At 35.6% G+C, this 25,405-nt stretch overlaps 1 protein-coding gene across 3 annotated transcripts in view; it reads left to right on the top strand.

Annotated features, from left to right (window-relative positions):
- The window catches only part of LOC133608457 (uncharacterized), a 444,769-nt gene that overhangs the window by 343,693 nt on the left and 75,671 nt on the right, over positions 1–25,405 (top strand). For all 3 annotated transcript variants that reach the window (XM_061963698.1, XM_061963697.1, XM_061963696.1), the window contains exon 17: positions 19,400–19,568. In XM_061963698.1, coding sequence (XP_061819682.1) covers positions 19,400–19,568 — 169 coding nt within the window. The remainder of the gene's footprint in view (positions 1–19,399; positions 19,569–25,405) is intronic.

The raw sequence follows: 25,405 nt of genomic DNA, 5'->3' as shown, positions 1-25,405 counted from the left end.
ATATAAGTGTTATAATGAAGGCAACACATGACGTAAGTGTCTATATTAGCCTACTATCAAAATTACTTTAAAAGTCTTATATAAGTGTTATAATGAAGGCAACACATGACGTAAGTGTCTATATTAGCCTACTATCAAAATTACTTTAATAGTCTTATATAAGTGTTATAATGAAGGCAACACGTGATGTAAGTGTCTATATTAGCTATATTAGCCTACTATCAAAATTACTTTAAAAGCAGTACATAAGTGTTATAATGAAGACAACACATGACGTAAGTGTCTATATTAGCTATATTAGCCTATTATCAAAATGACTTTAAAAGTCTCATATAAGTGTTATAATGAAGGCAACACGTGATGTAAGTGTCTATATTAGCTATATTAGCCTACTATCAAAATAACTTTAAAAGCCGTATATAAGTGTTATAATGAAGACAACACATGATGTAAGTGTCCATATTAGCTGTATTGGCCTACTATCAAAATGACTTTAAAAGCCGTATATAAGTTTTATAATGAAGACAACACATGATGTAAGTGCCTATATGAGCTATATTAGCCTACTATCAAAATGACTTTAAAAGTCTTATATAAGTGTTATAATGAAAGCAACACATGATGTAAGTGTCTATATTAGCCTACTATCAAAATTACTTTAAAAGTCTTATATACGTGTTATAATGAAGGCAACGCATGACAAAAGTGTCTATATTAGCCTACTATCAAAATGACTTTACAAGTCTTATATAAGTGTTATAATGAAGGCAACACATGGCGTAAGTGTCTATATTAGCCTACTATCAAAATTACTTTAAAAGTCTTGTATAAGTGTTATAATGAAGGCAACACATGACAAAAGTGTCTATATTAGCCTACTATCAAAATTACTTTTAAAGCCGTATATAAGTGTTATAATGAAGGCAACACATTACAAAAGTGTCGATATTAGCCTACTATCAAAATGACTTTAAAAGTCTTATATAAGTGTTATAATGAAGGCAACACATGACGTAAGTGTCTATATTAGCCTACTATCAAAATTACTTTTAAAGCCGTATATAAGTGTTATAATGAAGGCAACACATGACAAAAGTGTCTATATTAGCCTACTATCGAAATTACTTTTAAAGCCGTATATAAGTGTTATAATGAAGGCAACACATGACAAAAGTGTCTATATTAGCCTACTATCAAAATTACTTTTAAAGCCGTATATAAGTGTTATAATGAAGGCAACACATGACGTAAGTGTCTATATTAGCCTACTATCAAAATTACTTTAAAAGTCTTATATAAGTGTTACAATGAAGGCAACACATGACGAAAGTGTCTATATTAGCCTACTTTCAAAATTACTTTAAAAGTCTTATATAAGTGTTATAATGAAGGCAACACATGACGTAAGTGTCGATATTAGCCTACTATCAAAATTACTTTAAAAGTCTTATATAAGTGTTATAATGAAGGCAACACATGACAAAAGTGTCTATATTAGCCTACTATTAAAATTACTTTAAAAGTCTTATATAAGTGTTATAATGAAGGAAACACATGACAAAAGTGTCTATTTTAGCCTACTATCAAAATTACTTTAAAAGTCTTATATAAGTGTTATAATGAAGGCAACACATGACGTAAGTGTCGATATTAGCCTACTATCAAAATTACTTTAAAAGTCTTATATAAGTGTTATAATGAAGGCAACACATGACAAAAGTGTCTATATTAGCCTACTATTAAAATGACTTTAAAAGTCTTATATAAGTGTTATAATGAAGGAAACACATGACAAAAGTGTCTATATTAGCCTACTATCAAAATTACTTTAAAAGTCTTATATAAGTGTTATAATGAAAGCAACACATGACGTAAGTGTCGATATTAGCCTACTATCAAAATTACTTTAAAAGTCTTATATAAGTGTTATATTTCTGAAGTCAACACATGATGTAAGTGTCTAAATTAGCTATATTAGCCTACTATCAAAATAACTTTAAAAGCTGTATATAAGTGTTATAATGAAGGCAACACATGATGTAAGTGTCTATATTAGCCTACTATCAAAATTACTTTAAAAGCAGTACATAAGTGTTATAATGAAGGCAACACATGACGTAAGTGTCGATATTAGCCTACTATCAAAATTACTTTAAAAGTCTTATATAAGTGTTATAATGAAGGCAACACATGACGTAAGTGTCGATATTAGCCTACTATCAAAATTACTTTTAAAGCCGTATATAAGTGTTATAATGAAGGCAACAAATGACAAAAGTGTCTATATTAGCCTACTATCAAAATGACTTTAAAAGTCTTATATAAGTGTTATAATGAAGGCAACACATGGCGTAAGTGTCTATATTAGCCTACTATCAAAATTACTTTAAAAGTCTTATATAAGTGTTATAATGAAGGCAACACGTGATGTAAGTGTCTATATTAGCTATATTAGCCTACTATCAAAATTACTTTAAAAGCAGTACATAAGTGTTATAATGAAGACAACACATGACGTAAGTGTCTATATTAGCTATACTAGCCTATTATCAAAATGACTTTAAAAGTCTCATATAAGTGTTATAATGAAGGCAACACATGATGTAAGTGTCTATATTAGCTATATTAGCCTACTATCAAAATGACTTTAAAAACCGTATATAAGTGTTATAATGAAGGCAACACATGATGTAAGTGTCTATATTAGCCTACTATCAAAATTACTTTTAAAGGCGTATGTAAGTGTTATAATGAAGGCAACACATGACGTAAGTGTCTATATTAGCCTACTATCAAAATTACTTTAAAAGTCTTATATAGGTGTTATAATGAAGGCAACACATGACAAAAGTGTCTATATTAGCCTACTATCAAAATGACTTTAAAAGTCTTATATAAGTGTTATAATGAAGGCAACACATGACAAAAGTGTCTATATTAGCCTACTATCAAAATGACTTTAAAAGTCTTATATAAGTGTTATAATGAAGGCAACACATGACGAAAGTGTCTATATTAGCCTACTATCAAAATTACTTTTAAAGCCGTATATAAGTGTTATAATGAAGGCAACACATGATGTAAGTGTCTATATTAGCCTACTATCAGCATAACTTTGAAAGCCATATATAAGTGTTATAATGAAGACAACACATGATGTAAGTGTCTATATTAGCTATTTTAGCCTACTATTAAAATTACTTTAAAAGCAGTATATAAGTGTTATAATGAAGACAACACATGATGTGTCTGTATTAGCTATATTAGCCTACTATCAAAATGACTTTAAAAGTCGTATATAAGTGTTATAATGAAGGCAACACATGACGTAAGTGTCTATATTAGCCTACTATCAAAATGACTTTAAAAGTATTATATAAGTGTTATAATGAAGGCAACACATGATGTAAGTGTCTATATTAGCTATTTTAGCCTACTATTAAAATTACTTTAAAAGCAGTATATAAGTGTTATAATGAAGACAACACATGATGTGTCTGTATTAGCTATATTAGCCTACTATCAAAATGACTTTAAAAGTCGTATATAAGTGTTATAATGAAGGCAACACATGACGTAAGTGTCTATATTAGCCTACTATCAAAATGACTTTAAAAGTATTATATAAGTGTTATAATGATGGCAACACATGATGTAAGTGTCTATATTAGCTATATTAGCCTACAATCAAAATGACTTTAAAAGTATTATATAAGTGTTATAATGATGGCAACACATGATGTAAGTGTCTATATAAGCTATATTAGCCTACTATCAAAATTACTTTAAAAGTCTTGTATAAGTGTTATAATGAAGGCAACACATGATGTAAGTGTCTATATTAGCTATATTAGCCTACTATCAACATTTTTTTATAAGCCACAGGGTTCAAAGTGTTGGAAAATATTAGTAATTTGTGGTATTTACAGTCATGCTGTTCCAATGAGCTAAACATTAAATGATCGCTATCGTTAGTAGATAAAGTGACAACAAACATATGTTAGTGTGTGACGTAATGCTTGTATCACTTTCGAAAGTAAGCACCGTCTCGCCAGCCCTTTTAAATGCTGGCTCTGGGGGCCACAGTTAGAAAACCTTTAAAAACTACAACAGTATGCGATAAACTGTTAGTCATTTATCTTATGCAGGTCAAAAGGGAGCATTTATGATGTTAAAATGTTGCACATGTACTGGTGTGCATGTGCACATACATGGTGGTGGTGGTGGTGGTGGTGGGCGTATCTCTGCCGCTCGTCTTTCAGCACAGGATGTGAAACCCATGCTTGCTTGGCACAACTCGCTCTATTTTTAAGTGTGCAAAGTTAGTGCAAGCATAGTCTTCTCATGTTGACTTTTTAGTGTCAAGTTAGTGCAAGCATAGTCTTCTCATGTTGACTTTTTAGTGCAAAGTTAGTGCAAGCATAGTCTTCTCATGTTGACTTTTTAGTGTCAAGTTAGTGCAAGCATAGTCTTCTCATGTTGACTTTTTAGTGTAAAGTTAGTCAAGCATAGTCTTCTCATGTTGACTTTTTAGTTTAGTATAATGTTAGTGCAAGCATAGTCTTCTCATGTTGACTTTTTAGTGTAAAGTTAGTGCAAGCATAGTCTTCTCATGTTGACTTTTTAGTGTAAAGTTAGTGCAAGCATAGTCTTCTCATGTTGACTTTTTAGTGTCAAGTTAGTGCAAGCATAGTCTTCTCATGTTGACTTTTTAGTGTCAAGTTAGTGCAAGCATAGTCTTCTCATGTTGACTTTTTAGTGTAAAGTTAGTCAAGCATAGTCTTCTCATGTTGACTTTTTAGTTTAGTATAAAGTTAGTGCAAGCATAGTCTTCTCATGTTGACTTTTTAGTGTAAAGTTAGTGCAAGCATAGTCTTCTCCTGTTGATTTTTTTAGTGTCAAGTTAGTGCAAGCATGTTGATTTTTTTTAGTGTAAAGTTAGTGCAAGCATAGTCTTCTCATGTTGATTTTTTTAGTGTAAAGTTAGTGCAAGAATAGTCTTCTCATGTTGACTTTTAGTGTAAAGTTAGTGCAAACATAGTCTTCTCATGTTGATTTTTTTAGTGTAAAGTTAGTGCAAGCATAGTCTTCTCATGTTGACTTTTTTTAGTGTAAAGTTAGTGCAAGCATGTTGATTTTTTTTTAGTTTAAAGTTAGTGCAAGCATAGTCTTCTCATGTTGATTTTTTTAGTGTCAAGTTAGTGCAAGCATGTTGATTTTTTTAGTGTAAAGTTAGTGCAAGCATAGTCTTCTCATGTTGACTTTTTTAGTGTAAAGTTAGTGCAAGCATGTTGATTTTTTTAGTGTCAAGTTAGTGCAAGCATAGTCTTCTCATGTTGATTTTTAGTGTAAAGTTAGTGCAAACATAGTCTTCTCATGTTGATTTTTTTAGTGTAAAGTTAGTGCAAGCATAGTCTTCTCATGTTGACTTTTTTTAGTGTAAAGTTAGTGCAAGCATGTTGATTTTTTTTTAGTTTAAAGTTAGTGCAAGCATAGTCTTCTCATGTTGATTTTTTTAGTGTCAAGTTAGTGCAAGCATGTTGATTTTTTTAGTGTAAAGTTAGTGCAAGCATAGTCTTCTCATGTTGACTTTTTTAGTGTAAAGTTAGTGCAAGCATGTTGATTTTTTTAGTGTAAAGTTAGTGCAAGTATAGTCTTCTCATGTTGACTTTTTTAGTGTAAAGTTAGTGCAAGCATGTTGATTTTTTTAGTGTAAAGTTAGTGCAAGCATAGTCTTCTCATGTTGATTTTTTTAGTGTAAAGTTAGTGCAAGCATGTTGATTATTTTAGTGTAAAGTTAGTGCAAGCATAGTCTTCTCATGTTGATTTTTTTAGTGTCAAGTTAGTGCAAGCATAGTCTTCTCATGTTGATTTTTTTAGTGTAAAGTTAGTGCAAGCATGTTGACTTTTTAGTGTCAAGTTAGGGCAAGCATAGTCTTCTCATGTTGATTTTTAGTGTAAAGTTAGTGCAAACATAGTCTTCTCATGTTGATTTTTTTAGTGTAAAGTTAGTGCAAGCATAGTCTTCTCATGTTGACATTTTTTTTAGTGTAAAGTTAGTGCAAGCATGTTGATTTTTTTAGTTTAAAGTTAGTGCAAGCATAGTCTTCTCATGTTGATTTTTTTAGTGTCAAGTTAGTGCAAGCATGTTGATTTTTTTAGTGTAAAGTTAGTGCAAGCATAGTCTTCTCATGTTGACTTTTTTAGTGTAAAGTTAGTGCAAGTATAGTCTTCTCATGTTGACTTTTTTAGTGTAAAGTTAGTGCAAGCATGTTGATTTTTTAGTGTAAAGTTAGTGCAAGCATAGTCTTCTCATGTTGATTTTTTTAGTGTAAAGTTAGTGCAAGCATAGTCTTCTCATGTTGATTTTTTTAGTGTAAAGTTAGTGCAATCATGTTTGATTTTTTTTTTAGTGTAAAGTTAGTGCAAGCATAGTCTTCTCATGTTGACTTTTTAGTGTAAAGTTAGTGCAAGCATAGTCTTCTCATGTTGACTTTTTTAGTGTAAAGTTAGTGCAAGCATAGTCTTCTCATGTTGACTTTTTTAGTGTAAAGTTAGTGCAAACAGTCTTCTCATGTTGATTTTTTAGTGTAAAGTTAGTGCAAGCATAGTCTTCTCATGTTGATTTTTTAGTGTAAAGTTAGTGCAAGCATAGTCTTCTCATGTTGATTTTTTAGTGTAAAGTTAGTGCAAGCATAGTCTTCTCATGTTGACTTTTTTAGTGTAAAGTTAGTGCAAGCATAGTCTTCTCATGTTGATTTTTTAGTGTAAAGTTAGTGCAAGCATAGTCTTCTCATGTTGATTTTTTTAGTGTCAAGTTAGTGCAAACAGTCTTCTCATGTTGATTTTTTAGTGTAAAGTTAGTGCAAGCATAGTCTTCTCATGTTGATTTTTTTAGTGTAAAGTTAGTGCAAGCAGTCTTCTCATGTTGACTTTTTTAGTGTAAATTTAGTGCAAGCATAGTCTTCTCATGTTGATTTTTTTAGTGTCAAGTTAATGCAAGCATAGTCTTCTCATGTTGATTTTTTTAGTGTCAAGTTAGTGCAAGCATAGTCTTCTCAAGTTGATTTTTTTAGTGTAAAGTTAGTGCAAGCATGTTGATTTTTTTAGCGTAAAGTTAGTGCAAGCATAGTCTTCTCATGTTGACTTTTTAGTGTAAAGTTAGTCAAGCATAGTCTTCTCATGTTGACTTTTTAGTTTAGTATAAAGTTAGTGCAAGCATAGTCTTCTCATGTTGATTTTTTAGTGTAAAGTTAGTGCAAGCATAGTCTTCTCATGTTGTTTTTTTTAGTGTAAAGTTAGTGCAAGCATGTTGATTTTTTTTTTTAGTGTAAAGTTAGTGCAAGCATAGTCTTCTCATGTTGATTTTTTAGTGTCAAGTTAGTGCAAGCATGTTGATTTTTTTAGCGTAAAGTTAGTGCAAGCATAGTCTTCTCATGTTGATTTTTTAGTGTAAAGTTAGTGCAAGCATGTTGATTTTTTTAGCGTAAAGTTAGTGCAAGCATAGTCTTCTCATGTTGACTTTTTAGTGTAAAGTTAGTCAAGCATAGTCTTTTCATGTTGATTTTTTAGTGTAAAGTTAGTGCAAGCATGTTGATTTTTTTAGTTTAAAGTTAGTGCAAGCATAGTCTTCTCATGTTGATTTTTTAGTGCAGTTAGTGCAAGCAGTCTTCTCATGTTGATTTTTTTAGTGTAAAGTTAGTGCAAGCATGTTGATTTTTTTAGTGTAAAGTTAGTGCAAGCATGTTGATTTTTTTAGTGTAAAGTTAGTGCAAGCATAGTCTTCTCATGTTGATATTTTAGTGTAAAGTTAGTGCAAGCATGTTGATTTTTTTAGTGTAAAGTTAGTGCAAGCATAGTCTTCTCATGTTGATTTTTTAGTGTCAAGTTAGTGCAAGCATAGTCTTCTCATGTTGATTTTTTAGTGTCAAGTTAGTGCAAGCATAGTCTTCTCATGTTGATTTTTTAGTGTAAAGTTAGTGCAAACTGTCTTCTCATGTTGATTTTTTTAGTGTAAAGTTAGTGCAAGCATGTTGATTTTTTTAGTGTAAAGTTAGTGCAAGCATAGTCTTCTCATGTTGATATTTTAGTGTAAAGTTAGTGCAAGCATAGTCTTCTCATGTTGATTTTTTTAGTGTAAAGTTAGTGCAAGCATAGTCTTCTCATGTTGATTTTTTAGTGTCAAGTTAGTGCAAGCATAGTCTTCTCATGTTGATTTTTTAGTGTCAAGTTAGTGCAAACAGTCTTCTCATGTTGATTTTTTTAGTGTCCAGTTAGTGCAAGTATGCAGAGTCTTCTCATGTTGATTATTTAGTGTAAAGTTAGTGCAAGCATAGTCTTCTCATGTTGATTATTTTACTGTGAAAGTCTACTAAATCCCTGCGATAACAGGATGGATGTGTAAATCTCTCTTGCCGTCATCCGACGCCAAATGTATATTTATGTGCATGCAAGCACAAGCAAGAAGGCACAGAGGAAGTAAAAGAGGAAGATAATGTCATTTTTTTTTTCTTTTCTTTAAACCCCTCGCTGATCTTACTTAAATCGCTTTGTTTTTAAAGAGACAGGCGACTTTCACCAGGCCTCAAACCATCACTTCCAGACGTTGGCTCGCCACTATGTTCGGGTTTTCATTGATAAACGCGGCGAATCAGTGATTCCCACTCAGCCGTGGCTCATAAAGGCGGCGTCGAACCGAATGCTCATTGCAGAAGTGTCGGCCGGACGGTCGCTTCCTCTTCTGTCGCTCGCCCCGCGGCGCCTCAGTGCTGCTACCAGCCGCTCAGTGATGTCATGCAGGAGGCCGACGCGCAGCTCTGGCTTCTCGCGGAGGTGGAAAGGTTGGCTGCAGGTAGGCCTCGCCATGGCGACGCTTCGTTTAGTGGACTGTTGCAATAGCAGGTTGACAGGATTTATTTTTATATTTATTATTTGTCATCTCAATACTCTCGCTTCCTTAAAGGCTTGTTGACGTTTTTTTTTTATTGTTAAAAAAGTTGTTGCGACAAAGTCTGCTGTCAACTTTTCATTTGTTCATTTTTAAAAACAACTTTCCTTATAAAAAAATATTGGAAATGGAATGTTTTGGTTCCGGGGTCAAGCCGGAGCCATTTAAAACACTTATTACCAATACAAGTCATTTATTTAGTCATATCATTCTTATTTAACTATACAAAAAGTTAAAACTGCTACAGAAAATACAACTAAAACTACTTACCTTTTGATGACCCGTGGCGGAGACAGTTAAGGAAGTGCAGTTGGGGGGAGGGGTGTTGAAGGCATAATGCATAATAATAATGATAATAGATTTTATTTGTAAAAAGCACTTTACATTGAGCAAACAACCTCAACGTGCTACAGTGTATCAAAAAATAATAATACAATTTAAAAAAAAAAAAAAACCAGAACAGCCTAATGCCAGACCTAGCACGCTTAAATCTAAAAAAAAGGCTTTTTAAAAAAAGGGAAAAAAAAGAAGGGTTTTTAAGCCTTTTTTAAAAGCATTCACAGTCTGTGGTGCCCTCAGGTGGTCAGGTGGTGTTTATGTATTTACTTTCTGAGCTCACAACCTGTGGAAACTTGATTGTCATATCAATACTCTCGCTTCCTTAAAGGCTTGTTGACGTTATTCCATTTTTAAAAAAGTTGTTGCGACAAAGCACAGTAGAAAATGTTTAAGGCATAATGCATAATAATAGATTTTATTTGTAAAAAGCACTTTACATTGAGCAAACAACCTCAAAGTGATACAGTGTATAAAAATAAATAAAAAGATAATAAAATAAATAAAAATAAAAACCGGAACAGCCTAATAGCCAGAACTAGCACAAATAAATCTAAAAAAAAGGCTTTTTTTTAAAAAATAAGGGTTTTTAAGCCTTTTTTAAAAGCATTCACAGTCTGTGGTGCCCTCAGGTGGTCAGGTGGTCCATCCATCCATCCATCCATCTTCTTCCGCTTATCCGAGGTCGGGTCGCGGGGGCAGCAGCCTAAGCAGGGAAGCCCAGACTTCCCTCTCCCCAGCCACTTCGTCCAGCTCCTCCCGGGGGATCCCGAGGCGTTCCCAGGCCAGCCGGGAGACATAGTCTTCCCAACGTGTCCTGGGTCTTCCTCGTGGCCTCCTACCGGTCGGACATGCCCTAAACACCTCCTTAGGGAGGCGCTCGGGTGGCATCCTGACCAGATGCCCGAACCACCTCATCTGGCTCCTCTCGATGTAGAGGAGCAGCGGCTTTACTTTGAGCTCCCCCCGGATGACAGAGCTTCTCACCCTATCTCTAAGGGAGAGCCCCGCCACCCGGCGGAGGAAACTCATTTCGGCCGCTTGTACCCGTGATCTTGTCCTTTCGGTCATAACCCAAAGCTCATGACCATAGGTGAGGATGGGAACGTAGATCGACCGGTAAATTGAGAGCTTTGCCTTCCGGCTCAGCTCCTTCTTCACCACAACGGATCGATACAGCGTCCGCATTACTGAAGACGCCGCACCGATCCGCCTGTCGATCTCACGATCCACTCTTCCCTCACTCGTGAACAAGACTCCGAGGTACTTGAACTCCTCCACTTGGGGCAAGATCTCCTCCCCAACCCGGAGATGGCACTCCACCCTTTTCCGGGCGAGAACCATGGACTCGGACTTGGAGGTGCTGATTCTCATCCCAGTCGCTTCACACTCAGCTGCGAACCGATCCAGTGGGAGCTGAAGATCCTGGCCAGATGAAGCCATCAGGACCAAATCATCTGCAAAAAGCAGAGACCTAATCCTGCAGCCACCAAACCGGATCCCCTCAACGCCTTGACTGCGCCTAGAAATTCTGTCCATAAAAGTTATGAACAGAATCGGTGACAAAGGACAGCCTTGGCGGAGTCCAACCCTCACCGGAAACGCGTCCGACTTACTGCCGGCAATGCGAACCAAGCTCTGACACTGATCATACAGGGAGCGGACCGCCACAATCAGACAGTCCGAAACCCCATACTCTCTGAGCACTCCCCACAGGACTTCCCGAGGGACACGGTCGAATGCCTTCTCCAAGTCCACAAAGCACATGTAGACTGGTTGGGCAAACTCCCATGCACCCTCAAGGACCCTGCCGAGAGTATAGAGCTGGTCCACAGTTCCACGACCAGGACGAAAACCACACTGTTTCTCCTGAATCCGAGGTTCAACTATCCGGCGTAGCCTCCTCTCCAGTACACCTGAATAGACCTTACCGGGAAGGCTGAGGAGTGTGATCCCACGATAGTTAGAACACACCCTCCGGTTCCACTTTTTAAAGAGAGGAACCACCAATCCAGAGGTACTGCCCCCGATGTCCACGCGATGCTGCAGAGTCTTGTCAACCAAGACAGCCCTACAGCATCCAGAGCCTTAAGGAACTCCGGGCGGATCTCATCCACCCCCGGGGCCTTGCCACCGAGGAGCTTTTTAACTACCTCAGCAACCTCAGCCCCAGAAATAGGAGAGCCCACCACAGATTCCCCAGGCACTGCTTCCTCATAGGAAGACGTGTAGGTGGGATTGAGGAGGTCTTCGAAGTATTCCCTCCACCGATCCACCACTTCCGCAGTCGAGGTCAGCAGAACACCATCCGCACCATACACGGTGTTGGTAGTGCACTGCTTCCCCTTCCTGAGGCGGCGGATGGTGGTCCAGAATCGCTTCGAAGCCGTCCGGAAGTCGTTTTCCATGGCTTCCCCGAACTCCTCCCATGTCCGAGTTTTTGCCTCCGCAACCGCTGAAGCCGCACACCGCTTGGCCTGTCGGTACCTGTCCGCTGCCTCAGGAGTCCCATGAGCCAAAAGAACCCGATAGGACTCCTTCTTCAGCTTGACGGCATCCCTCACCGCCGGTGTCCACCAACGGGTTCTAGGATTCTAGGTGGTCAGGTGGTGTTTATGTATTTACTTTCTGAGCTCACAACCTGTGGAAACTTGATTGTCATATCAATACTCTCGCTTCCTTAAGGGCTTGTTGACATTTTTTTCATTGTTAAAAAAGTTGTTGCGATAAAGCACAGTAGAAAATGTTTAAGGCATAATGCATAATAATAATAATAATAATAGATTTTATTTGTAAAAAGCACTTTACATTGAGCAAACAACCTCAAAGTGCTACAGTGTATATAAAAAATAAAAAGATAATAAAATAAATACAAATAAAAACTAGAACAGCCTAATAGCCAGAATTAGCACGCACAAATCTAAAAAAAAATGCTTTTTTAAAAAGAAGGGTTTTTAAGCCTTTTTTAAAAAGCATCCACAGTCTGTGGTGCCCTCAGGGGGTCAGGGAGAGCATTCCACAGACTGGGAGCGGCGGAGCTGAAAGCCCGGTCTCCCATTGTTCGTAGCTTTGTCCTCAGAGGTTGGAGGTTAGCCTGTCCGGAGCGGAGGTGTCGTGTGGAGGATTTGGGTGTGATCAGTTCTTTGAGGTAGAGGGGGGCATTTCCAAACTCAAGGCCTGGGGGCCAGATTTGGCCCGCCACATTGTTTTTCACTCATTTTTTAAATGGTGCAGTAAAACATTTTTTATTGTTAATAACAATCAATATTTATTAACACACACAAAAGTACCTCAAATTGGTACCGTATCGTTTCAAATGTGAACGGTACCCATCCCTAGCGGTACGGCATCGGCATGGCGCAGAGGGGTCCGCCAGTGGTGCAAACTGACACAAAAAGTCTGCCGCTGCGCATCAAGTGGTAATACCGGTAGATTTTTGTGGTGGTGTCAGCAAACATAGCTAAGAAAAGACTTTTTGTGCCACTTTGGATCCTGACAAAATGTGTTAGTTTTTAAATTCTAGTGACTTGCGGGCGTCGGAATGTTGACTTTTTTTTTTTTTTTTTTTTTTTTTTTTTTATGTCCTGTCCAGCTTCTCAGGCAAATCATATAGTTGATGTAGATGCCCATGTCGGCTGTTCAGATTTACTTTACAAAAGAGAAGTGTAGGATACTTCTCTTGTTGCCTTATTTGTATTTGACTTTATTAAATGTATTTATATTATCATTTAGTGCAGCCGGGCCGGAGCAGGAGGGGATAGAAAGAGAAAAAAAAAGAAGACAGAGGGGGAAATTGTGGGGACAAGAGGGGGATTAGACAGAGAGACAAAAACAACAACAGCAAACAACAACAACAACAACAATAGAGCAACATCAGCAAATATGACATGTACAAATATGATGGTAAAAGTAATAGCAAATAAGCAGTTAGCGAAAAATAAAAAATAATACAGAAATGACAATGAGCATTATTACACTACAAATGGATCAATACAAATACCAATAGAAATAGCGCTATTGATAATGAACAATACCAATAATTTACCTTTATTATCAACAATACAGTTGTTTAAATGCAACAATACATATACGTAATGATAACTTGAGATACGAAAGAATGCAGAAAAATGGAGGGGGAGAAAGAGAAGCAACCTACATTAACCTTGTAGATTGTTATAGTCACAATAGGTTAAGCTTTGTCAGTGTGCCATGTGTTACACCCAGTTTACCCTAGGGCAACAACGTTAATATATGTTTGATGAAACGTGATTATGTGCATGAGTGTAAGTATGCATATGTACTTGTATATGTACAGAATGTGTATATGTGTTTGTACAATGAATGTATATGTACAGAATGTGTATATGTGTTTGTACAGTGAATGTATATGTACAGTATGTGTATGTGTATGTTTGTATATTGAATGTGCGTGTGGATGTACGAACATTAGGTAGGTAAATATGTACTGTATTTGTGTATGTATGTGGGAGCGTAGGTACCTATGTACGTATGTGAGCATACGTGAATTTGCATGTACAATACATTCGACTCCCAGAGTGCGTGGGAGCCAGAGCACGGCCCCATCACCCCCGAGAGCCCAACCCACAAACAGGAGGCGTGGTGCCCAGGGAACCAGGGACCACCGCCCCCACGCAGCCAAGCCGGCCAGCGACAGGAACCCCAGAGCCCGACCCACCGTACCGCCCACAAGGGCCAGCAGCAGGCCGCAGACAGACGCACCCGGCGGAGGACAGGGCACGAGAAAAGCAGGGGACAGCCAGACCCCAAGCCAGCGAGAGACCACACCCCACACGGGCAGAAAGGCGAGACGCCCCGCCCGAAGGACCCAGAGACTCCCCGCAACCGGACGGGAAGACCGCCCCCGCCCCACCGGCAACCGGGCCCCCACGAGCCCACCCCCCACCCCCGGAGAGCGCGGCGAGGCCAGCCCCCGGCCACCCCACCCAAACCGGCCGCCGCAGGACCACCCAGGCACAGGGCCACGGGAACCACCCACCCCACCCGCAGGGACCCCAACGATGGAGATGGAACAACCAGCAACCGCCCCGCCGAGCCCCCCCCCTGAGGGAGGGGAAAAATTAAAAAATAATATTAATAAAATATATTTTAAAAATAAATAAATAAATAAATAAATTAATTAATTAATTAAAAAAAAAAAGAATTAAAAGAAGATCACAGACATGCTGACAAACAAGGTCACTACCCCAGCAACTGGCCGACTCGCAGCACCTCGGAATACCTTGCAGCACCAAGCTACCACAATAGACGCAGGGACTAGGCCCAACAGGCCCCAACCAAGACGGGCACCCGGAAGGGATGGACAGCGGGACCCAGGAGCTCCAGACACGCAGTTCGGATGCAGTAGCCTGAGGCGTCGACCCCCGTCTGACAGGCAGGCCCAGAGCGTACCCCCAGAAATATACATACATACATACATACACACATACACACATACACGTATACATACCCACACATACACATATATACATATACATACACATATGTACACATACACATATATAAACATACATACATACACACACATATACATACATATACACAGTTCGTCAGCCCCGACAGCCATCACGCGCGCGCGCTGCCACCAGTCACAACATCAGCCACACCCCTGCACCAGACCCAGCAGCCACGGGCGCCCACACCACAAACAAACGGCAGCAGAAACAGCAGCCGCAATAACCCCAGACAGCCAGCACCAGCCAATCAAATTAAAGCGATCAAAGAAAAACTGCGACCAGCAACCACACGCCACCAGGGCCACGGAGACCAGCCGGCGCCAGCCCGCCGGTCAGCCCGAACGCCAACACGCAAACAAGAGACACCAACAACCCCCCCAACCAAAAGGCCCCCCACCCCAACCCAAACCCGCACAAACACACCACCGCCCAAACAACCGGGACACAGCATCCAGACCAGACACGGGGGCTGCGCCGCCACCACACCAAGTCACCAACAGAGACCCCACAGCGCAAGGTCGGGCCACACGGGCACGGACCCCATCCAACAGGAAGTGAGACACGCGCGACGCCACACACAAATAAATAATAAGATTAAAAAAAAATGAAATAAAATAAAAATAAAAAAATAAAATAAAAAATAAAATTTAAAAAATAAAATAAAATAAAAATGAGTAATAATAAAAATAAAAATAATAAATACATTAAAAATTAAAAATATATATATAACAATAATAAATGAATAAAAGCCTGGCAGGCCACCAGACCGCAGTCCCCGCCGGCCGACGAGGCAATGAGGGGTGCGCCGAACCCCAAACCCCCCATGCATGTGTACAAGGCCCCCAGAGTGTCTACTGTGTAGTTAAAATTAGGAGGTCAGCCGTTACAGCCGACCTCCAGTCCCTATTGATGTGTGTACTGTAGCGTGAGTGAGATATGTATGCTTGTGGGAACTAATAATGCGATTAAAATTGGGGGACATCAAGGTCATGGTGGGTCCCAACCAAACCAAGCCCCCCAAATCCTAAGTGTCTAATATGCAGCTAAGATTGAGGGATGGACGAGCAGGGGACAAGAAAGGAGGACTGGAGCCCCATTGGAGGCATCCTCAACCCCCCGCCATGCCTCCCCGCAGGACAATCCCCAAAGTCCTATATATGTGTGACTGTGTGCGCTATAAGTAGGAGGAGTAGAGGGCCCGGACATCCCCCCAGTCCACGCGGCCGACAACCAGGAACTACGGCCAGGAGGCCGCCACCCCCCGCCACAGCCCGTGACCCACACCAGACCACTTTGACGTGACGCCACGCGAGCCCCTCCCCCCGCCAAACAAAGCCAGCCCCCGCCCGCCCCAACCCAACCCTGCAGAGCCCATACCGGCAACCAAACGCAGAGAAACCGCACAGCCCCCACGCCCAATGCAAACACCGCATCCCGGCCATCCACACAGCAACGTGCCCATACGAGTCCCGGCCAGGGGAAGGAGCCCCCCAACGGGGGAAGAAGCCAATGCATCCCGTCCGCCTGCCAGCCCCCAAACCAGCCGGCAAGCCAACGCCAGCCATCCCCACAACCCCACAAGCGCACAGACACCAGCCACAGTCCCCCAACCACTCCAACCCAACACAGCGATGCCAACCGCTGGTATCACCGCAGCAACCATCACCACCACCGCCCGTCCGCAGCGTAAACACCCGCGGCCGCCGAAACCAAAACAAAAAAGCGACCGACCCCGTAAACCACAACAACGCACACCCCCGGCTACCACCGAGGCCACCAACCCACCTACCCCAACTCATCCACAGCCAGGCCAATTGACTTTTAAGTCCAAAGCATCTGCGGAAAACACGCGCCGTCCTCTCTGCACTTTGCGGTTCTGCCCCCTCAAAGCGAGAGGCCCCCGGGGGGCGAGCCTGTTAAACGGAGCTCGGGAAAAAAAAACGCCGTTCCTGTGACGCAAAAGCCGGGAGAACACCGACTCTGTTCTTCTCCGTGTCACTTCATCACAACTGTGATGACCAAACAGCCCCGGGGGTGACGTCGCCTCGCTCTTTGTGTGCGCGGGCAGCCGCCGCAGCAGCCCCGAGAGGGAAAAAGGATTCCCAGACTGAAGGTCTCCATTAGCTCCTCTGAGCTGCTGCGTCATATTCCTGGCACTGGACTGTAGCGCAGCGAGCTGGCTGGAGGTGTGTGTGTCTCTTCAAGATGTTAGGATTCTATCAAGTGCTGAAGTTTTCTTTGTGGTGTGAGAAAAGGGCTTCCAGGAGTGAGTCGGCGCCAAGTGTTGACAAAAGCTGCCGTACCAGGATGTTTGTGCAGTACAAACACCTTTATTCTATCTGGTCAAGGAACAAAACTGAAAAATTAAAGCATGCGCGGGCAAATTTGGGATTTTTTTTTACCAAAAAATGTTTTAAAAAAATAGGTCAAATATATATATTTTTCAGTGCTTTAATTTGTAGATCAACTTTACGATCTATCAGTTGATATATATATATATATATATATATATATATATATATATATATATATATATATATATATATATATATATATATATATATATATATATATATATCCATTTTCTACCGCTTGTCCCTTTATATTTATATTTATATATATATATATATTTTGTCGAAGAAAACCCTATATACATACATACATATATATATACCTACATACATATATTTACATACATACATATATATATATATACATATATACATAGTATATATACACATATATATATATATATAATATATGTTTATATTTATCCATCCATCCATTTTCTACCGCTTGTCCCTTTATATATATATATATATATATATATATACATATACATATATATATATATATATATATATATATATATATATATATATATATATATATATATATATATATATATATATGGTGTAAAACATACATACATATATATATATATATATATACACATAAATATATATATATATATATATATATATATATATATGTATGTATGTATGTTTTACACCATTTTTGTCAAGAAAACCCTGTTTTTAATGGCCAAAACAAACAAAATTCAAAGAGTGGAATATTTGATGCAAAGTATTTGGAGCCTTCAAAAAGGTCAATTAGCTCTTAAGAACATTGATTTCGATTTTTATATTATTTTCTGACAGTTTAAAAAAAAGTCCAACTAAAATTTTCAGGGTTCCAAAGAGGCCCACACAAGTGTTTAAAAAATAAAATTATATATATATGTGTGTGTGTGTGTGTGTGTGTGTGTGTGTGTGTGTGTGTGTGTGTGTGTGTATGTATATATATATATATATATGTGTGTGTGTTTATATATATATATATATATATATATATGTGTGTATGTATATATATGTATATATATATATATGTGTGTGTATATATATATATGTGTGTGTGTGTGTGTGTGTGTGTGTGTGTGTGTGTGTGTGTATATATATGTGTGTATATATATATATATATTTTTTTTTTTATATATATATATATAATATATATATATATATGTGTGTGTGTGTGTGTATATATATGTGTGTATATGTATGTATATATATATATATATATATATATATATATATATATATATATATATATATATAGTACAGGCCAAAAGTTTGCACACACCTCATTCAATGTGTTTTCTTTATCTTCGTGACTATTTACATTGTAGATTGTCACTGAAGGCATCAAAACTATGAATGAACACATATGGAGTTATGTACTTAACACAAAAAGGTGAAACAACTGAAAACATGTTTTATATTCTAGTTTCTTCAAAATAGCCACCCTTTGCTCTGATTACCGCTTTGCACACTCTTGGCGTTCTCTCGATGAGCTTCAAGCACACCTGTGAAGTGAAAACCATTTCAGGTGACTACCTCTTGAAGCTCATGGAGAGAATGCCAAGAGTGTGCTGCATGCTGTTATGTTAGGGAGACAATGCATGATATGCTGACTGATGTTATGCATCGTTTCACTCTGGAAGACAAAGGGAGGGTGATGATGCGCTGCTTCAAAATGTCAGAGACTGAGTACATGTTGGAATTCATTTTTCATAACAATGAACCACAACCCCACCGTGCTGGCAGCACTCGTGCACTCTACCACCGCCGCGCTGTGTGCACTGATACACAAGCTGTACGCCGACTACTCTAAAGCACACCCTCCTGTGTAGTGCAGTCACTTTAGTGAGACACCATGTTGTCCTTGTAGTGAAGCAGCCTGCGAGACCAAAAAGAGGAAACGTGCACGAGTCCTTCCTCCTTTTCTGTAAATGTTGCACTCGTGTTGTTTTTCTAGACACTACACAGGGTCAGTGATGTTGCATTACGGTGTGAAAAGCACCCAAACAGACCAAAGTCCCCTCGAGGCGTCGCCAAGTCCCCGAAATGAAAGAGTAAAGACGTTTAATATAATGAGGCAATTAGTTCTTAGCGTAAATAATGAGTCCCTTAATATGCAAGACCCCCATGCTGGGCCAGTAATAACGCCGCTCGGCTGGATTCCTATTGGAAAATCGCAGCCTGAACCATTCGGCGTAGTTTTTTCGTTCGCTTTCTCACTCCAAAAACACTTTTTTGTTGTTGTTGTTGTTGTGGCTGTGCAGGAAAAGGAGCGAGACAAAAGGGATAAAGAGAAGGAAGTCAAAGAGAAGGACAAGAAGGCGGTGAACGGCCATCACTTCGCCACCGGCGGCTCCGGCCAGGCGCTGCCGTGCTCCCAGTGCTCCCAGTGCAATAAGGCCTTCGGCAGCAAGGAGACGTACCAGTGCACATGTAAGTACCGCTCTGCTCACCAAGCTGCTTTTTGACTAATCATCCACCGCTGCTCTTTTGGGCTGTATCCACTCAAGGGCCACAGCATTAGGTACAGCTAAGTGTAAACCGCCCCTTATGAGTACTCTATATAGTCAATAATACGCCATTCTGAAACATCTCATTTCATGTTTAGTTCAAATTGGCAATACATTAAGAAGCATTTATTATACTGTATATACCCTATCTAGCACCAGTAGATATGTTCAACTTTTTTTTTTGTATTTGTTTTTAGATATTTTGTAATGCATGCCAAATATTTCTTATTTAATGAGCAACAAGGTCAATCAAAACTGAGAATTATTATGACTATAATTCAGGCAATGACATAAAAAAAACAATAATTAAAAAAAAGTACAAAGTTGACAACACATAATAATATAAATTAATATAGTGCAAAAGGTAATGTCTAATATGTAAGTTTGTTTTTTTTTTAAACATGTTTTATGTCATTGCCTGAACTATAATTGTTTTAAAGGCAGATTTATTTCTTTTTTTCTTTTTTTTCAACATTTGCTTTCAAGCTTACTAAATGTGTGGTCAATGCATAAACAATATAATAATACATATAATTTACATATTGTATTTTTATTTTGGACTAATACTATATTTGAACTTTTATTTATATTTTTATTGTTATTATTTATCTTTTAATTAAGTCAAATTTTGATGTATATATAAATGTGTATATATATAACATTATTTAATGTTTAATATTTAATAATATAATGTGTGGTCAATGCATAAACAATATAATAATAAATATAATTTACATATTGTATTTTTATTTTGGACTAATACTATATTTTAACTTTTATTTATATTTTTATTGTTATTATTTATCTTTTAATTAAGTCAAATTTTGATGTATATATATAAATGTGTATATATATAACATTATTTAATGTCTAATATTTAATAATATAATGGTGTGGTCAATGCATAAACAATATAATAATAAATATAATTTACATATTGTATTTTCATTTTGGACTAATACTATTTTTTAACTTTTATTTATATTTTTATTGTTATTATTTATCTTTTAATTAAGTCAAATTTTGATGTGTATATATATAACATTATTTAATGTTTAATATTTAATAATATAATGGTGTGATCAATGCATAAACAATATAATATTAAATATAATTTACATATTGTATTTTTATTTTGGACTAATACTATATTTTAACTTTTGTTTATATTTTTATTGTTATTATTTATCTTTTAATTAAGTCAAATTTGTATATATATATAAATGTGTATATATATAACATTATTTAATGTTTAATATTTAATAATATAATGGTGTGGTCAATGCATAAACAATCTAATAATAAATATAATTTCCATATTGTATTTTTATTTTGGACTAATACTATATTTTTACTTGTATTTATATTTTTATTGTTATTATTTATCTTTTAATTAAGTCAAATGTTGATGTATATATATAAATGTGTATATATATATATAACATTATTTAATATTTAATATTTATTAATATAATGGTGTGGTCAATGCATAAACAATATAATATTAAATATAATTTACATATTGTATTTTTATTTTGGACTAATACTATATTTTAACTTTTATTTATATTTTTATTGTTATTATTTATCTTTTAATTAAGTCAAATGTTGATGTATATATAAATGTGTATATATATATAACATTATTTAATGTTTAATATTTAATAATATAATGGTGTGGTCAATGCATAAACAATATAATATTAAATATAATTTACATATTGTATTTTTATTTTGGACTAATACTATATTTTTACTTGTATTTATATTTTTATTGTTATTATTTATCTTTTAATTAAGTCAAATTTATATATATATATAAATGTGTATATATATATAACATTATTTAATGTTTAATATTTAATAATATAATGGTGTGGTCAATGCATAAACAATATAATAATAAATATAATTTCCATATTGTATTTTTATTTTGGACTAATACTATATTTTTACTTGTATTTATATTTTTATTGTTATTATTTATCTTTTAATTAAGTCAAATGTTGATGTATATATATAAATGTGTATATATATATAACATTATTTAATATTTTATATTTATTAATATAATGGTGTGGTCAATGCATAAACAATATAATAATAAATATAATTTACATATTGTATTTTTATTTTGGACTAATGCTATATTTTAACTTTTATTTATGATTTAATTGTTATTATTTATCTTTTAATTAAGTCAAATTTTGATGTATATACGTCTATCTGTGTTGGCCCTGCGATGAGGTGGCGACTTGTCCAGGGTGTACCCCGCCTTCCGCCCGATTGTAGCTGAGATAGGCTCCAGCGCCCCCCGCGACCCCAAAGGGAATAAGCGGTAGAAAATGGATGGATGGATGGATACAAATGTGTATATATATAACATTATTTAATGTTTAATATTTATTAATATAATGGTGTGGTCAATGCATAAACAATATAATATTAAATATAATTTACATATTGTATTTTTATTTTGGACTAATACTATATTTTAACTTTTATTTATATTTTTATTGTTATTATTTATCTTTTAATTAAGTCAAATGTTGATGTATATATATAAATGTGTATATATATATATATATATAACATTATTTAATATTTAATATTTATTAATATAATGGTGTGGTCAATGCATAAACAATATAATAATAAATATAATTTACATATTGTATTTTTATTTTGGACTAATACTATATTTTAACTTTTATTTATATTTTTATTGTTATTATTTATCTTTTAATTAAGTCAAATTTTGATGTATGTATAAATGTGTATATATATATAACATTATTTAATATTTAATAATAGAATGGTGTGGTCAATGCATAAACAATATAATATGAAATATAATTTACATATTGTATTTTTTATTTTGGACTAATACTATATTTTCACTTGTATTTATATTTTTATTGTTATTAATTATCTTTTAATTAATTCAAATTTTGATATATATATAAATGTGTATATATTTATAACATTATTTAATGTTTAATATTTAATAATATAATGGTGTGGTCAATGCATAAACAATATAATATTAAATATAATTTACATATTGTATTTTTATTTTGGACTAATACTATATTTTTACTTGTATTTATATTTGTATTGTTATTATTTATCTTTTAATTCAAATTTTGATGTATATATAAATGGGTATACATGTAACATTATTTAATGTTTAATATTTATTAATATAATGGTGTGGTCAATGCATAAACAATATAATATGAAATATAATTTACATATTGAATTTTTTATTTTGGACTAATACTATATTTTTACTTTTATTTATATTTTTATTGTTATTATTTATCTTTTAATTCAAATTTTGATGTATATATAAATGGGTATATATGTAACATTATTTAATGTTCAATATTTAATAATATAATGGTGTGGCCAATGCATAAACAATATAATATTAAATATAATTTACATATTGTATTTTTTATTTTGGACTAATACTATATTTTTACTTTTATTTATATTTTATTGTTATTATTTATGTTTTAATGAAGTCAAATGTTGATGTATATAAAAATGTGTATACAACATTATTTAATGTTTATCATTTAATAATTGATTGTGTTATTGTTTTTTATGTCTAATCATAATGCTAATTATGACTTACTTATTATTTATATTATATAGAAATAGTATCTATTTATTTTATTTATTTATTTGTATTATATATGTTCTATTTAGTGATTTTTTTTTTAAATGTAGATATAGATGTATAATAATGAATTCAGCTCGGATAGGTTTCAAATGTAAATATAATAGTAATTGTATAATTATTTTTTATGTATAATCATATTAACAATATTACTTATTATATAGAAATATTTATTTATTTAATGTATTTTAATTATAAATGTGTAATGATAACATTAAATAATATATTATTTTTTGTATCATGTTAATAATCGTTATTACTTAATAAGTTTTTTTTTTAAATTATTAGAAATTATTATTATTATTACTATTAAATACAATAATGACAGCAATTGTACCATATATTTTTATAGTTTAGTGCAATTTAATTTACGACAAAATAAATGGTAGCGCTAATAAAAGGTTGTGTTGTAAGGCCAGAAATGACCTTTCCTAATGTGTGCGTCATTTGCAGCACATTGTGCACGTTTAGCATCAATAAACAGCTGCAGAATCCATCACACATAAGTATCGCCATCATCTGTTTTATGCGGCCAGACTGCCTAAAGGGACGAGCAAACAGCTTTGCATTGGCTCCTTGCAAGAAAGAGGATGTTGCGCAATAAGGCTCCAACAACCCAAAAAAAAAAAAAAAGAAGTGTAATAAGCAGAAAGCAGCTCTTGAAGGACTTCAGGCTGCTTCTCATTACGAGTGAGGGTGTTTCCAGCAGATGTGTCCTGGAAGACATTGGCACATCCACTCACACTCGCGCTTTTGTCTGAGCTGCCACCAGCAGACCAGCGGGGCCTCCACAAGACGCTGTAAAAGAACTCGTAAAAAGACTTTAAGAGGAGAAAATGGCCGCGGGACGCCAGGATGGTTTTACAGCAAGGCTTATATTAGGAGGCATTGCGTAATCCTCTACTTACTTACCCTCTTACGTACCTATTTACATACTCACTTACATACTTACCTACCTAGTGGTTAGAGTGTCCGCCCTGAGATGGGTAGGTTGTGAGTTCAAACCCTGGCCGAGTCATACCAAAGACTATAAAAATGGGAGCCATTACCTCCGTGCTTGACACTCAGCATCAAGGGTTGGAATTGGGGGTTAAATCACCAAAAATTATTCCCGGGCGTGGCCACCGCTGCTGCTCACTGCTCCCCTCACCTCCCAGGGGGTGAGAGTGATGGGTCAAATGCATGTGTGTAACTGTTTTATCTACTTAATGTAACTTAGATATTGGTTTCACAATGTAAAGCGCTTTGAGTCACTAGAGAAAGGCGCTATATAAATATAATTCACTTCACTTCACCTACACATTTACCTACCTACCTACTTACACACTTACAGTATATACTTATTACACACTTACTTACTTCCAAATGTACTTATTTACACAGTCACATACTTAAACACTTACAAATTTACTTACCTTCTACATACTTATACCCACATACTTACTTACATACCCACATACCTACTTATTTACCTACCTACTTCCTTACTTATTTATTTACTTACTCATTTACTTGCCTACTTATTTATTTATTTATTTACTTACTTACTTACACAATTACATACTTATTACTTACATACTTACACACTTATATACTTATTACACACTTACTAACTTCCAAATGTACTTCTTTACACAGTCACATACTTAAACACTTACAAATGTACTTACCTTCTTCATACTTAACCTCATACTTACTTACCTACACACATGCTTACTTACCTGCCCACATACTTACTTACATACCTACTTATATTACCTACCTACTTACTTTCTTATTTATTTACTTACTCATTTACTTGCCTACTTATTTATTTACTTACTTTCTTACCTACCTACTTACTTACTTACTTACACACTTACATACTTATTACACACTTACTTACATACTTACTTACTTTTTACTTAGCTACTTACCAACATACTTACTTAAATTCTTACCGAACGTACTTACTTAACTGCCTACCCACTTACTTAGCTTTTTATTTACTCTTTGCCTACTCACATACTTACTAATTTACTTACTTACCTACTTGTATACTGTACATACTTACCAACTTACATACTTACTTA

Source organism: Nerophis lumbriciformis, linkage group LG06, assembly GCF_033978685.3.
Source record: "Nerophis lumbriciformis linkage group LG06, RoL_Nlum_v2.1, whole genome shotgun sequence".
Lineage (NCBI taxonomy): Eukaryota > Metazoa > Chordata > Actinopteri > Syngnathiformes > Syngnathidae > Nerophis > Nerophis lumbriciformis.
The sequence above is the reverse complement of the archived record's forward strand: the minus strand, read 5'-3'. Positions and strand labels throughout refer to the sequence as shown.